The sequence below is a fragment of the Panthera pardus genome, unplaced genomic scaffold (assembly GCF_024362965.1).
Source record: "Panthera pardus isolate Hobbes unplaced genomic scaffold, ASM2436296v1 HiC_scaffold_24, whole genome shotgun sequence".
NCBI lineage: Eukaryota > Metazoa > Chordata > Mammalia > Carnivora > Felidae > Panthera > Panthera pardus.
The window spans coordinates 18,422,926-18,438,534 of NW_026526810.1; the positions used below are offsets into that span (position 1 = coordinate 18,422,926).

Here is a 15,609-nt window from a genome sequence, read left to right on the forward strand (position 1 = left end):
TTTATGATTCAGGGGGGAAATGCATGTCTCATGATATAGACAGTCCTCTACAGTCCTGGGGTAGGTGAACAAGAATAACGCTTGTTTTCAAGATTTACTCAAGTCTTCTCAGTCTTTCACTGTAGGGATTTATGTAGTAGGGCTCTTGAGTTGTCTCAAGTATATCTAAATATGGGTAATAACCAACTTTCAGAGAAAGATTCTTCAGTACATTTTGAGCCCCTGTGAAGCATTTTGGAAAGACAGGACTACATAGAAAATTAACTTTTTATTATGTTCAGTTGTTGAGAAAGAAATACCATTATATTCCAAATTCGACTTTTCTCTCCTTACTCAAGATGTCTGGACGTGGGTGACAGCCACCTCACATTAATGTCGGAGGTCCAGGTTCAGAATTCATCAATACAGCTTGCACACTGGCTCCAGTAACTACTGTGGAATAATTAGAGGTCATTGAAACAGAACAGAGAACCAAACTCAACTCTCTTCTGTCAGCACAGAGTTCTGCTTCTCAATATTTCTCACAACTTTTAAAAATGGAGAAGCTATAAAATAATTTTATTAGAAGAAAAGTAATTTTCTTCTGAAATGGAGTAAAGCAAACACATACCCAAGGATCTTAAAAAGTTTTTTTTTACAGAATATATGTATGTATTTGTGTGTGTGTGTGTGTGTGTGTGTGTGTGTGTATGTGTGTAGTTACAAACACTATTTATAGTATAGCTATTATGTTAACTTCATCGCAGTGTCTACAAAGTTGTGGATCCCAGTCTTGGTGCCAAATGCATATAAAAAGCTCAAAAGCTATTATGACTATACCATGCAAATTTATGACCAGAAAACCTTGGTAAGTAGACTGCAGCTCTTCTGAGCCCCATAGGGTCTCTTCCTTTGATAATTGGGTACCTCAACTATGCATCAAAAATGTTTTGAATCATTTTTCTCACAGAAAGAATTAATGTCACAGTTCTGAATAGTATAAATTGTACAAGTAAATCGAGCATTGATTGCTTTTGTCCATATTCATTTGCATTTTGGGGTCCCTCTTCTGCATGTGGAGCTTACTCCTTGAATCACTGGATACAGAAAAAGATACCTGAAGTATTGAAAGGGATAAGGTCTTCACAAATGTCTTTTTTCTTTAACATGTTAACAATGATAAGGCCACTTACAAGGTTTTTCCCAATCTATTTAACTTTTAGGATCCCTCATTGTTACCCATGGAAAAAAAAATTGTCAGAGAAAAGCCCAAGACCAGAAATCACTGGCTAATCTCCAGATACAAAATAAAACCAGAGAGCAGTAGGTGGGAGATGTTGTAGAAAGGTCGGAATGAAGGAGGGGTTAAGGTAAAAAACTAGTCATTGCTTCTAGCATGAGATTTTGTGGGTTGTGTTTTACCTGACAGTGGGTCTTGAACTGTGACAGACTTCCACAAATTAAAGATTGTTACCTTTATACCAAAGAAAAATCAAGTAATGGTAAGCTTATGGTGATAGCTCACACCACATGCATCCTCAGGGAAGGTGGTGGCTCTATCTACGTGGAGCAAACTGGTGCCAGCTAGTAGCATATTGGACAAGATTTTGGTCATTGGCTTAGGATAGAACAGAGAAGGTGAGGCATATGTGGCATGTTGGGATAAAGTATTAATTTAGCAGTTCTTTCCTGAATATTTTGCTTTTTTTCTCCAAATGCTTAACCTCACTGTGACATCTGTTTGCACAACTGTAGTCATTTCCATTTATGGAGGCCTGTGATAGAAATATTGTTTACAAAAAATATATCATCTCTTTTTTTTCTTTAGAAAGATCTCATCTAAATAGTAAGTTAAGGTTGCGTCTATGAAACCGGTGCACCTTGTCTTGTTTCTACGAGCTTTAAAAAGTCCAAATACTGATGAGGCTGTGGATCAGAAGGAACCAAAAATGACTGTTTGTTGTTGGGTTGCTCTCCTTTGCCTCAAGAGAACGGTCATGGATTACTGGGTGACGCGTGGTGTATACTGGTCATGTTCCTGCAGCATCCTAGTTAGACTAGGAGTAGTTGGATGTGCTTATGAAATATGTCAGATACAGAAATGAAGGCATGAAGATGTTTCTTGGTTTCTGAAATTGAACAGTAAATGTGTTTTAAGCTTCAATCTTAATTCTAGGTAACAAAAAGTAGTTACATCATGTAAAGGAAAATTATGACATCGCATGCTGCCATGATAGCAAGCATTAAGAAAGAAAATATTGGTAAATATACATATATATGCATATTATGCAAATATACTTCATATTAACATACAATGTTATAAGAGTGATTGATAACGTAAAGACAAGGGGGAAAATCATCCTAGATGGTTTTACCTTAGAGTAACAAATAACCTGAGACGTCTATGCTTTCTGTTAGATCAGGCCTAGAAATCCATACAAGATGTGGAGCACATTTTCAGTGATTGAAATGTCAACTAAACATTGCCAAAACATGCCATTGTATTCCCATATGACAGGTAAGCTGAATCCACTCCAAGTGAACAACAACAAAAAAATACACTGTACATTAAGAGTACTTACAATGAGATGCCATCCATTCCTGATGGGTTTTCTAAAGATGGATGTTTCAGACATCAACGTGGGATCTATCTATATTTAAGACAACAGGTGAGCACACACCAGTGGCTCACCTCATCCACTAAACCATTACAGAAAAAGTGTGCCTGATGAAAGCAAACCCCATCACCAAAAAAGCTGAAAAGCCTTCGCTTAGTAAACAGAAACAATATGAAGTATGTGACTCATTTTAAACTAGCAATACCACTGAATGAATTTTTGAAGATTAATTAAGTTTTCATTCTGATTTTCAAACTAAAACATCTAACTTATGATAATAAAACACATATTTTGGGATGATGTGTTTCACACCCTCATTCTCAAGGCATAATATTTAGACGATGCTTGTCCCTTTCAATTAAAAAAGAAAAAACTATGACTTTCTTTAATATGCATCCTGTGTTAAATTGTCCATAGCTGCAAAATGTATATATGTATGTGTATTTGTTTTACATACACATGGGTACTTATACCTGTGTGTATAAACATATACACATACATCCTCATATACACGTGTATTTTATATATATGCTGAGAAAGTTCACATATATATACAATTGCGTATGTATATATGTGTGTCTGCTTGTGTGTGTCTGTGTGTGTGTACAGGTATAAAAACTTGACAGGCAGAGTAATATTTCACTCAGTGTTAAATGAAGTCTTTGAAAAATCAAGTACAGTCACTCAGTTAACATAGTACAGCCAGTAAACTAAGTTGAAAAGAGAAAAAGTGAATGGAAACACGATCCTGGACCATCTGTCTATGGCATTCACATCGGTTAGATCAGGAATTTTAATTTTGAGCTGTGAAGACCTCCTCCGTAGATGGGTCTTCTTGTGCGGGATGCTTCTGTCCCCCATGTGTCGCCCATGCCCTTCCCTAGGCATGCTCTGTTTCCTGTACTGGATTCCTGAGTTGTCAAAGGGTCTTGCTGAATTCCTGGCATCACCGACACTGCCTGTGACCTCATTCATTTCATTGTGAACCACCAGTGATGTTAATAGAATATTTCCATGAGCATCCACCTAATTGAAGAAAGTGCACATCGTTAGCTAGCATACCAGTGAATCTAATTTTCATATACAAACACAGTGCAGACTTATGCCATGCAATCACGTCACGTACATTATGAGAAATTGCACATTTGTCAAACCCAGCACTGTTTTTGTGGAAAGTGTCATTTTGGAGGCATAATTACAGTTTAGAGATTTTATTTTCTTGAATTTAAAAATCCTCACTCTATGTGAGAAGGTTAAATAAAGGGGGATTTTTTAAATTGAAATTTCATATTATGGATACATGTCCTTAGTGAAGACAAAATTAGAGTAAAATTCCCTTTCAATATGTTATTTCAGGTATTTTAACTGTTTTTCACAGCTGGACGCTGGATGTAAACTATACTCTCCCATTCTTTTTTAGAAATTACCTTGTCCCCTTTTATGATGGTACAAAACTATTCACATTACTGTGGAGAAACAATCAAATAGTCCTGTGATGAATGGACACTCCTGATGACTTTGATGGGTGTAGATACAGACTGCTACCTAGTATGATCTCTTTGCCCAATCCTGATCCTGACAGGAGGTTTCTTTTTTAAGGGCTGTATTTAAGACAGGTGAAAGTCCCTCCCACATTGGAGACAAACTTTAAAATAACATTTTATTCTGTACTAAATACAGCTTCAGACCTTTCTTGATGATATCAATGGTCTGTTTGTTTCTATGAAATTTTCATGGAACATGCCTAAGGCTAGGGGTTGCCAGTGGAGTCCTTTCTTTCTGAGTGTGACAATAATCCTTCTCTGAGTAGTGGCAAACCCTCTCAGGACCACATGGCCCATTCCACAGTCCCCTGGGTGTCACTGATCTCTAGCATGCTTGAGGTTTCCCCAGCTATCTTCATTTCTTTGCCTGGAAGTCCATCTTCCTTGTCCTATCTTTGTGGAAAGCCTACCATTTCTTCTAGAGCTAGATTATGCATCTATAGCTACTTCTATGAGGCTTTCACAAAATTAGTCATTTTGTGGAGGAATAATTCATTGACATATTAATTTGCATGTTCCTCTCTTCTGTATACTCCTTAATCTCATTAAAGACATTATGCTAGATGTGAAGGAGGTGAGGTGGGGAGAGAAGACTCCCAATAAGAAGAGGTACTCAGTGTTAAATGAAGTCTGTGCCTGTGCAGAACTTTTAGCAGTACTGAGACCACAGGTGGGGTGACCCCCAGACACCAAGGTAACCCAGACACAGGAAGGGCTGCAAACATCCAGGGGCCACTCAGGCTCTGGCACAAAGGTGCCAAAATAGACTCTGTGATACCTATCCCATGGTTTGGGAGTACCATTCAATTATGGCTAGGGAAGAAGAAGTGTGGTCATCAGGATATCACCCCTTACTCCCCAGACCTTTGAATATATTACTTTACATGTAAAAGGGGCATTTCAAATATTATTTAAGGTTATCAAATTTACAATAGGAAGATTAGCCTGGATTATTCGGGGGGGAGGGACAATCTAATCACATGAGCCCTTAGAGTAGAGGATTTTTGGGGCACCTGGGTGGCTCAGTCAGTTAAATATCAACTTCAGCTCAGGTCATGATCTCACAGTTCATGAATTCAAGCCCCATGTTGGGCTCTGTGCTGACAGCTCAGAGCCTGGAGCCTGCTTCTGATTCTGTGTCTCCCTCTTTTTCTGCCCTTCCCCTGCTCATGCTCTGTTTCTGTCTCTCAAAAATAAATAAACACTAAAAAAAATTAAAAAGTAGAGGATTTTCTCCATCTGGAAACAGAAGGGAAAGAAGATGCAGCAGAAGGTGAGAGCAGAGGGATTTGCAGTGGGAGAAGAATGGGGTTTGCTATTGATAGAAGGCACTGCAGTGAAAGCATAGGAAGAAATGGGGCAGCCTCTAGGAGCAAAGACTGGCCCCAGTTGACAGCCTCATTCCTACAACCACAAGAAACTATGATCAACAACGTGCATGAGTCTGGGGAGAGATCTATCCCCAGAATCTCGAGAAGAGAATATAGCCCCACAGATATCTTGATTTCAACCTCCTGAGACTCTCAGCAGGGAACCCAGCTAAGCCCCACTGAATCCAGACTTCTAACCAACAGAACTGGGTGCTGTTTTAAGTGGCTATGTTTGTAGTAATTTGTTGGGGTAGCAATCAAAACTACTACAGGAAGGAAGAGGGAAGATTTCAGAAGAGAAATGCATTTGAGTTGGGCCTCCAAGAATGAGTAGATATTTTCCAGGCAAAAATCAGAAAAAAAAAATCACAAGCAAAGGCTTGAAGCGTGACTGAAATGTTTTGAGAAAGGCAAACTAGCTAAGTGGGACTGGAGTCTTGGTGAGAATTGGTCCTGGCACATGCTAAGCTCATGGTTGACAGGACAATGGTCATTCTCATTGCTGTCATTACCATCTTCCTAATATAATAAAGAAATATACCTGTTGATAACAGGAATACGCACTAGAGTCAAGCCATTAAGGGTTTCTGCAAGTCACATTAAGGAATTTCAAATTTACCTTCCAGGTAATAAAAAGTAACAGTGATTTCTAGGTGGAAAGATGATATATTTCTGAACTACAACCCAAGCTTCAAGGTAAAAAGTAAAATACACATTTGAGAGGAGAGGGTAAGGAGACGGACCACTGTTGGAGTGCACCACACTCCTTTCTGTTTCCTTTAGAGCAGTCTCAAGGAGAAATGCCAAGAAGCTGTGAGTAATACTCTCCTCATGCCACTGAAACAAACCCCAGCACTCCCAACATATGCTGTGTCCGCACAGCAGTGGTGCTCTGCCATCGTAACTCATTTCTTTAACTCTTCAGTTAAGAAAGTGAAAAAGGAGTGGAGAGTTGCCTGCCATCCTGTTCCCACCTGGCCTCTTGGCCCCTCTTGAGCTCCATGCAGAAATGCTCATACTGCCCATGCGGGGTATAGGGGGCAGCAGCAATGAGCACAAATTAGCCCAGGCTGCAGTTTTCCTCAGTGATGCCTCTGAACTGAAGGGGGAGCAGTATCACAGTAGGGAGGGACCATGAAGATCCATGGTCTCCTTAGAAAGGAAGACAGCTAGCCTGGGGGTGCTTGGAGATGCAAATGGACCACAGGAATACCAGAGCTACTGGGGAGAAGGCCCTTCTAGACCCATTATTGGGGGGAGGGACAGCACTGACAGAACATTAGAGTTCTGTGTTTTGTTTTTTTTAAATCTAGTAGAGGGAAAAATTTGAATAAGGTTTGTATCTTGAAAGTACCAGGAATGTTAGACCTTTGTAGGAGTTTGGGATATGTGTTCTGTATTTGTTCTTGTTATCTTGCCCTGGAATGGTTAGCAGTAAAATCCTTATAAAAACAAAAACAAAAATCTGTTTGGCTATCTTCAGGATCAGTGAAGCCTCCAGTGGTTTGGGAGACAGTCTCTTATTGTAGGAAGAGAATGTGGTAGGCAAAGCCTAAGAGGCACATTAAGATGTGGCTGAAATAGGAGGGACAACAAAGGAAAGCCCAGTGGGTAGCAGCATGTCTTCTCTGCAAGTAGTCACACTCTAAGAAAGGGGTGATTTGAACCTGCTTAGAAAGCTATAGATAGCTAGATCCAAAGTCAGCAGAGAGGAAAGTGCATAGAGTTAGCTGAGCTGGGCTTTATACGAAGGTTTCAAAGAAGGGTTCTAGAAGAGGGAACCCTTTTAGTAATCTTTATCTCTCTCTAGCACCTTCCATAGTGCTTTTTGCCACACAGGAGAGAACAGGATGATGAATGAAGTGCCTGGCTCACTCAGGGTGTATTTTTCTAGAACAGGAGTCAGTCAGGGAGATCCTGTTTTTTTTTTTTTTTTCAGTGTATTTTAATACTGAACTGAATAGGTGTGATATCCTACCAAATACCTGACTTTGAATTATGACAGAAAATATATTAAGTTATCACTTAAACAGATTTAACAAACTGAGATTATTTATCAGATTATCTCAATTAGAGTTTGTTTAAATACTCAACATTTTAAATACAACTTCTTACATAGTAAGCTGATGTATTTAAAACAAAATTTATCTAAAGGTGAGTCACAGAATAACCAAAGGTGGAAGATGCTTCCCTTTTTTAAAATATTCATGTGGAATTTATACTTTTCGATAATAATATATGATTTACTATATGTTAACTAGAATTTCAGAGGGCTGAAATTATTTTCCTAAAGGTAGGAAAACAGAAAACATTATTTAACTCTAAAAGATGTTCTCTCCATTTTACATAATATTTTAAATACAACAAAACCATGAGATAAAAAGGCCAGTGGTCTACTTAGGAAGGTGGATGCCTCACTGGAGACATGCACATGAAGAGTCCAGACTCTTGGGATCATTTATGCAAAGATCTACTCTATATTTGCTCTATACCATGTCCTGTGCTAGTTGAGACACCCTAATAGGTGGACAAAAAATATTCTTACCCTTAAGGCGTCTACCAGGTGAGAGTCTCAAATAATCAACAAGCACATTTTTAAAGAATACTACATAATGAACTTTAAACACATTTTTAAATAATTGCCAACAATACAGTCTCTTTTTAGTTACAAAAAATGCCATATGAAAAGCTCCTTTTATCAAAATTTAGGAGATTATAAATAATGACTTTGTAGAATGAAATACCAAATAAAGATGAATATTTTCTTAAAGGAAGGGAGGGGAGTATTTTGTGACATGATAATTCTAATGAGTGTTGATGGTTCTAATGACTCAGCTTCACCTGGCTTTTAAAAGATACATTTATGAAACATCTCTTCTCCTCACGTTAGAAAAGTGAAAAAACACACCACAGCAGCAGAACCAAATTAATGACAAATATCACCCATTTATGAACACATATTCCATTGAGCATTTACTATGTCTGAGCCATGGTGTGAATATTTTAGTAGATGCAAAGAAGCAAATGCTGTTTAGTAGAGAAGACATGGTGGCCACATGAAATGTGACATGCCATTTCACAAATACAGAGCATGTGCCATGGAAGTTGGGAGAACAGGGACAAAACCAACTTCTAGAAGAGGGGAGTGACAGAGGCAGGATGGAAACAAGTAGTAGAAAAAAATCAGGGACAATGTCATGGAGAAGAGTCAGTCATGAAAGAGGGAAAGATGTGAAGAAGAAAGGGATTCTGGAAGAGGGAATCCAAGGCAAAGAGATAATAATGTGCAGAGTGATTTTGGAAGGCACCCAGCGAGAGTGGAGAAAACAAAAGAAATAAGGTCAACTGAATGTTGAGTTGATTTTTCATGATTTCATGACAAATTTATATGAATTGATATCCTGTCTTTTCAAGTCCCTTGTGACCAGTCCTGTGCATTTGTGAAAGGACTTCATGAGGTAAGAGATCTAAGCTTGTGCCCTTGACTCTAGTGAAGGAAATCTACCTTGAAGGAAGCCAAATCCAATATCATCAATAATTTACAAAATTAGAGTGCTCTTGAATGCTTTGAAGAATTATGGCTAACTTGCAGCTGTTTCAAGACACAACTCATATGAGGTAGGTCTCAAGAATCAATACTATTTTTCATTATTTCTCTTTCAGAGTGGGTGAACACTTGTCACAGAAACAATAATGTTGAAAGTAACTTGAACATATACTGAATAATAAGAGCTTAGTGTAAATTAGTTTGGATGTTTTTGACTTATAGTTTTATATTTGCATAATTTATATTTAAAGTAAACCAATGTGTAGAACATTTCCAACAAAATTACTAGAAGATTTTTTTTTCTAAAAGAATTAAAGAGTTATTAAAATGTGTTAAATCTTGGAAACCAAGCATTTAAAACAAATAGGTACCAAAAAGATGTTAATCTTTTTCTATCATCTAAAATTTAAATCTCAAAACAGATGTAAGTTGTGAGTGAAACACAAGACTAAAATGTCCTATCTAGAATGACAGATGATGACTTGCATTTTTTTAAAGCATTTCATGAATACTCCATATTTTGAAGAGTTTGTCTGGTATATAAGATAATTAGAATCATTGATTTCAACATAGTTTTTCTTCTTGTTTATAACCTTGACAGGCACAAATATTCAAAGGTGAAAAACATCTCATGCAGAATATATCACAGAGGGATTTTCATTTGTTTCTAGAATCTGTCACCAAATTGGCATATTATTGATATTCATTCTTTAATTACCTTCATGCTTCTATATAAGTAAAATACTGTAATTTTAGAAAAATAAAAAAAGTATTTGTCATTTGAGGAAAGAAATCTTGCTCTGTAGTAAGAGGAATGATGTCAAGTCTACAGCTCTGATAACTTGGCAGGAATTCAGGCTTTCTGCCACTTCATGAAATTCAAATACCAATTGGTCAACTTGCAAAATATCCAAGGCTAGTAACCATAATACCTACATCACAACCAAAGACTAACTCTTGAGTATAGAAACAATTCAGGAGGTTAAGCACAAATAAATTAAGTTCACAATTTACATTGCACCACTGATCTGAGGAGAAACTAAGTGAATACATGAACATTTTGAGCATTCATGAATCAACCACTAAGTTAAAATAGTGTACAACCACTGAATATAAGGAAAATCTACTCATGGTTTATATTAAGGACAAAAACACCATCATCCCAAGGAAAGCCATTGGTGGCACAGATCCCTCCTTGGTGACCTACAGAATTCCTAAGGGTACTTCCCTGACATCCCTTACAAGACAGAATGACAATGCCAGTGCAAGTTCCTGTGGTCAGCCCAGTGTCCTCTTTCAGTCCAAGGAAAGGTACAGCCTTTGGACCCTTAGGGCTCCCATTTATAACACAGAGGGGGTTCCCTGGGCTGTTGATGGCCACATTAGCAAGCAATCCTGAGAGATACTACTGAAAGTGAATAAATGAATAACTATAATTACAAATAACTCTTGAAAGTGTTGGCCAGTACATAGAGCTATTTCTGCTTTGCATGAAGTTTATGATTCTTTTCTCACTTTCCCTTAAGTTATCCACATCACATGATATAAGCTTTTTGGGATATTCACTTCCATCTAAAAATTATCACTAAATTCTTAGGTGTTGTCAGCAAGAATTTTTAATGCTTGCCTTTAAGAACATGAAATATGCATTTAAAACTAGTACCCGTGCATTTGTATGCCAACTTGAAACCTTAACAGCTGATCTACAATCATAGATTTTTAAAAATATGAACATGTAAAGATTTTAAAAAAGCTTCTGGGAAAACAAATTTTTAGAAAAACAATAAAAATGGTCTTATGAATAAAACAAAATTTTCCTCTGCATCTGATTTATATCATCATATCCAACATATAATATTTTTTACATTCTGCTATTTCTCTCTGTGGATGTTAGAGGTATTTTTGTTTTAAATTTTAAGCTTCACACTCAAAAAGGTATTTCTGTAGCACAACAATTTGACGTGTTGGTTTGTTCTAAACCATCTCATTTAGAAGAAAGAAACAAATTTATAATCTGTTTAAATTATGAGGGAATTTGGAAAACAGCATTGCATGTGTATGTGTGTCTGTATATCTGTGTGATGGAAACAATAATGATGTGATGAATCCCAGTTTCCTTGGAAACAGCATGACCAAAGCATATTGTGTATTCATAGTAAGATGCAGACTTATTTAGAAACGTAACAGTGTGATACTAAGTATATTTTCCAGTAAGAAGTTCAGGATAATTTTGCTTATGGAAGCCTGAGTTTTTTCACAGATCCTGGGTTTCTCTGACCAACCTTATTTATGTTTTGCTGAAATGACGGGAGCCATTTACATTCATTTAACTGCCTCTATTCATTCATAAATGTTTGTGAACCTATTCTGGGCCACCAGTGAGCTATGGACACAGCAAATACTCCAAAGAGCTGCTGTATTCCTCTGAGAAACAGACCCATTATGCACTAAGAACCTGTAAAAAGCAAGGAAACACCACAGACTTGAGAAATGACTAAGTTCAGCAAGAAGAATTAAATAATAAAGAAATGCAGAAGCAAGCCCAGCATGTAAACAAGGAGAAATATATTTTTGAGAACTTGATGGGATGCAAGAGGTAGAAAGATAAAGACAAAAATTATATAGAAATGATAATGTACTTTCTTCAAAGTACTGTTTATAATTGCAATGACATACTGTTTTTATTAAAAAAATAAACTGAAATGACATGTAATTACAAAGTTACTTTGTAACTGGAAGGATGTAAACACTGAGCTGAGCTGGAGGGGGTGGACATTATTTATGATCTTTCTTGGAGTGTACTGCCCAAGGCTTCCTAAAGCAATGTGCCCTCCTTGGCTACTGCTATCTGGGTTTGCCAGGCTCTGGCTTTTGTGAACACACTGACAGGGGAGGACCAGTGCAGATGGAGGAGAGCCCTTGGAAGAGCATGGCTCCTACCTTACACTAAGGACCTTGAACTAGGACCTAAGCCAGACAGAGATGAGAGAGGGGCCTGCCCACACTGTAAAAGAACAGTGGCATGGTGGATAATCAAATTTGTAATTTTATCACTAAAGGAATAAGGCAACATTTAGGAAAAATGCTATTGCCTGTCAGGTTCAGGCTACCACTCCACATGGTATTCACATGTTCTGTTCTTTTTGCAGAGAACTAGAAGCATATGGCTTCTCTAGCTTTTTTACTAATTTTGGTTTTATATAAAACTCAGTGACTTGCAGGAGCAACATTTCAGGTCATAAACAACAAGCCACACAATTCCTATTTAAGGGTCATATAAGTAACTGTAGTTAGACAGATGAGCGGTAGGGGGCAAGGTGGGCCTGTGATAGGCATGATTGGTGAGTGGTCAAGCTGGCAGAGGGCCTACCTGGTTGCTTTCACTCTTGGAACGGTCATTCTTCGCCTTGGCTGTCTTTTCTGCAAGCTTCTTCTGCCTTTGAGGGCCTCTTCCAAAGAAAATGTAGTTGACAAAGGCATACTCCAGAAGGGCCAGAAACACAAAGACAAAGCAGCCCATGAGGTACATGTCAATGGCTTTGACGTAGGGGATTTTGGGCAATGTCTCCCGGAGGTGTGTGTTGATGGTTGTCATTGTCAGCACGGTAGTGATCCCTACAAAAGAAACAGAAGTGTGAGAGGCTGCAAATTTGCTGCTCCATTCCTGACTTTTCACTTTTGTATTTTCTCAAACAGCTTGAAATAGTTGGAGATATTAGCTTGAATATTATTGGACAATCAGCAAAAGAGCATGAAACATGTCATGTGGGCAGCAGGTCAGGTCAAGAAGCTGACACCTCTATTCCCTCACAGGGCACTACCACATGGTACTTGGCCCATAGATAGAGAGAATTCAGGGTATACAGAGAGTTGTGTAGACAGCAAAAGATAATGTGCTTTTTATGAAAGATGGAAAAAAAATGAAAATGAAATCAGAAATTAACATAAAATTCTCTCAGTGTCTGAATGAGCTTTCAAGAAGAATGAATCTATGATGAATCAAGGACGAGGGTCATCTATGGCCATTAGTGAAGTCACAGGGGCCTACCTGTCAGAAGAAAACAATTCTTACTATAATGCTTTTTAAAAGGGGGGGATGGGGCAATGATTTTCAAAACTGTTAATGAACATGATCCAGTCCTGAGCTCAAAAAGAAAGGAGTATTTCAGGGAAGCTCCTGAGGGGAGATTAGCTCACAGTATTTTCCTCCTTAACTAAGAATCTATATAAGCTTCTCAGAACATTCTTGGTGAAATCAAGGTATAATGATTGTATTCAAAGTGTTGAATCTTGCCATACTCTGGAGCAAGACAGATCCTCATCACTCCTTTTTTATGTCATTATGTTGACTTCTCTACATAGTAGCATGTGAATGATCTCAGTTTTTGCCCAACAGAGCCAAGTCCAGTCTCCAAAACATATAAGGACCATATTTTGCAATTCTCCCATAGCAATGGACATGTTTTTCTCTACAAAGAGTTCATATGGATAATTTGAAGTCGTAGAGAGGAGGGGACATGTCAGTTAGTGACAAAACCAGAGTTTGTTGAACACAGTGAAGCCACACATGCAAGAAAGATATGGATTGCTTGTTTCTTAGTGGGACAGTAACTATTACAGCTGACTTGCTCTCTCTTACAATACTAAGAAGTCTCAAGGAAGAAAGATATCTCCAAAGTGCTCTTATCTACCTATTTAACTGGTGCCACTGAATGAGATACCCCCTGTGTCTTCTAGGACCCAATGGAAACACTTCTTCCTCATTGCTATGTCATGCCTTCCCTCAAAAAGGAGACTTTTGAAAGTAAAGCTTTAGCCATGGTCCTTCAGCCACAGTAACCTGAAAAACAGATGTCACTGAGGCCAGGGGACAGTGCAGGCCAGAGAGGTCAGTGTTCCTAAGATACACAGCAGAGCCCAGACCACCTCTACATATGATTCTGCCCAAAGGCATCTGAGTCCGCAGATCCTCACCCAACTCTCCAGTGTAGGGTTTGTATTCGTTAAGAACCTTAGTTTGATGCCCTCTAGATTTCCATCCTATTGTTGGAGGTAGGCATCCTCATCCTGTGTATCCCACACAGAGAACCTCCTGACCACAGATCTCCTCTTGCTCAGGACCATCTGGAAAGCAGGGAATAAAGCCTGATCTTCTGTCACTAGCATGTGCTTTCCTTCCGCCCATCTCTAAACTGCTATTAAAAGTAGAGGAGGGAATTGAGGCACTGAAAACTATTTTTATATATAACTGCAAATCATGATAGCTTATGTAATACATGGAAATTGAATATGTCAGAATATTTTAAGATTACCCTTTAAAGTACCATCATGTGTACCTAGGGACTTTTAAAATTTGAAAATGGCAATGGAATGATTACAGTTTACAAATAAATGTGAAAACACCATGCAAACTCTCTGAAATTAGGTGTTCTCATCATTATTCAAAAATTTTGTAATGTTGCTGCCATAATTTTTTTTCCTTTCAAATGTATTTGGAAAGCTTGAATGCTTTGGTTTAGTCATTGCTTTGGTTCTCCAGTTGACTATTCTGAATGGACATGTATGACCCTGGCCTTAGTGGACATCCCAGGAATGGGCTGAAAGAACACAGGGATAAGAAGACCCAGCACATGTCACAGGCACTCAGCCAGGTAAAAGTGGCCCCTGAAAAATGGGAGAGGGCCCTGGCTCGGGCCCATTATCTCAGGGTCAAGGAGTCCCTTAACAGTACAGTTTTGGGGTGAGTGCTCTGTTTGGGCTCTGATTAGCGCTTAGCTTAAAAGGCCAATGTGTTTACTAATTCTTTGTATCATTTTACTTCCTATCTAGATATTGTGGATGATGGTGGACTGTAGGGATTCACAGACCTGGATGGTACAGCCACATGGCCCCAAAAGCCTAGCTCTGCCACTTCCCAGCAGCATGACCTGAGCCTTGATGGGTCCACACCATTGTTTAGAACTGTTGTGAAGTCTAAATACAATGCCTGAAAATCATTTGGTGATATGTTAATAAATGGTAACTGGCATTGTTAACACTGACAATAACAAATAGTCATATTTATTATTACCATTACAGGGAAAGAAATTATTCAGTAGCTTCTGGTTTCCTGGCAAGTACCCACAGCCACAGCCTTGCTTTGAACTTCTGTCCTTTGTCCTTGAGTGGACCCATCCAACTGCAGTACAGGAGATAACTGAATGATTCTTTCCATATTCTTTTACATTTATCAAGTTGTTCAGTCTTTACACTAATCGTTAGCCTCAAATTATTTCTCATTTAGATTATGCTAAGAAAATACTGTATTTGAAAAGATGCATTTATAAAATGACTATGAAATAAAAATATAATTTGCATCATTTAATCAAAAGATATTTTCTTTCTCTTCTTTGTGATAAAAATAGTGTGGCCTAAATTATTTTAGTATAAATTTTTACTTTTAAAAGGACAAGTACTATTATTCAGTGATAAGTGGAGCTCAGGATTTTGAGGAAGACCATTTAATTACAACTCCCAAATTTGCAGTCTGAATGCTTGTAACACTAACAGTT

The 15,609-nt window shown here is 38.1% G+C and overlaps 1 protein-coding gene across 3 annotated transcripts in view; it reads right to left on the reverse strand.

Annotated features, from left to right (window-relative positions):
- Nucleotides 1–249: 249 nt before the first annotated feature.
- The window catches only part of GABRB3 (gamma-aminobutyric acid type A receptor subunit beta3), a 451,589-nt gene continuing 436,229 nt past the window's right edge, over nucleotides 250–15,609 (reverse strand). For all 3 annotated transcript variants that reach the window (XM_053888809.1, XM_053888811.1, XM_053888810.1), the window contains 2 exons: nucleotides 12,429–12,673; nucleotides 250–3,623 (listed from right to left, as the gene is read on the reverse strand). In XM_053888809.1, the coding sequence (XP_053744784.1) occupies nucleotides 3,282–3,623; nucleotides 12,429–12,673 (587 nt within the window). In that variant the 3' untranslated portion in view covers nucleotides 250–3,281. The remainder of the gene's footprint in view (nucleotides 3,624–12,428; nucleotides 12,674–15,609) is intronic.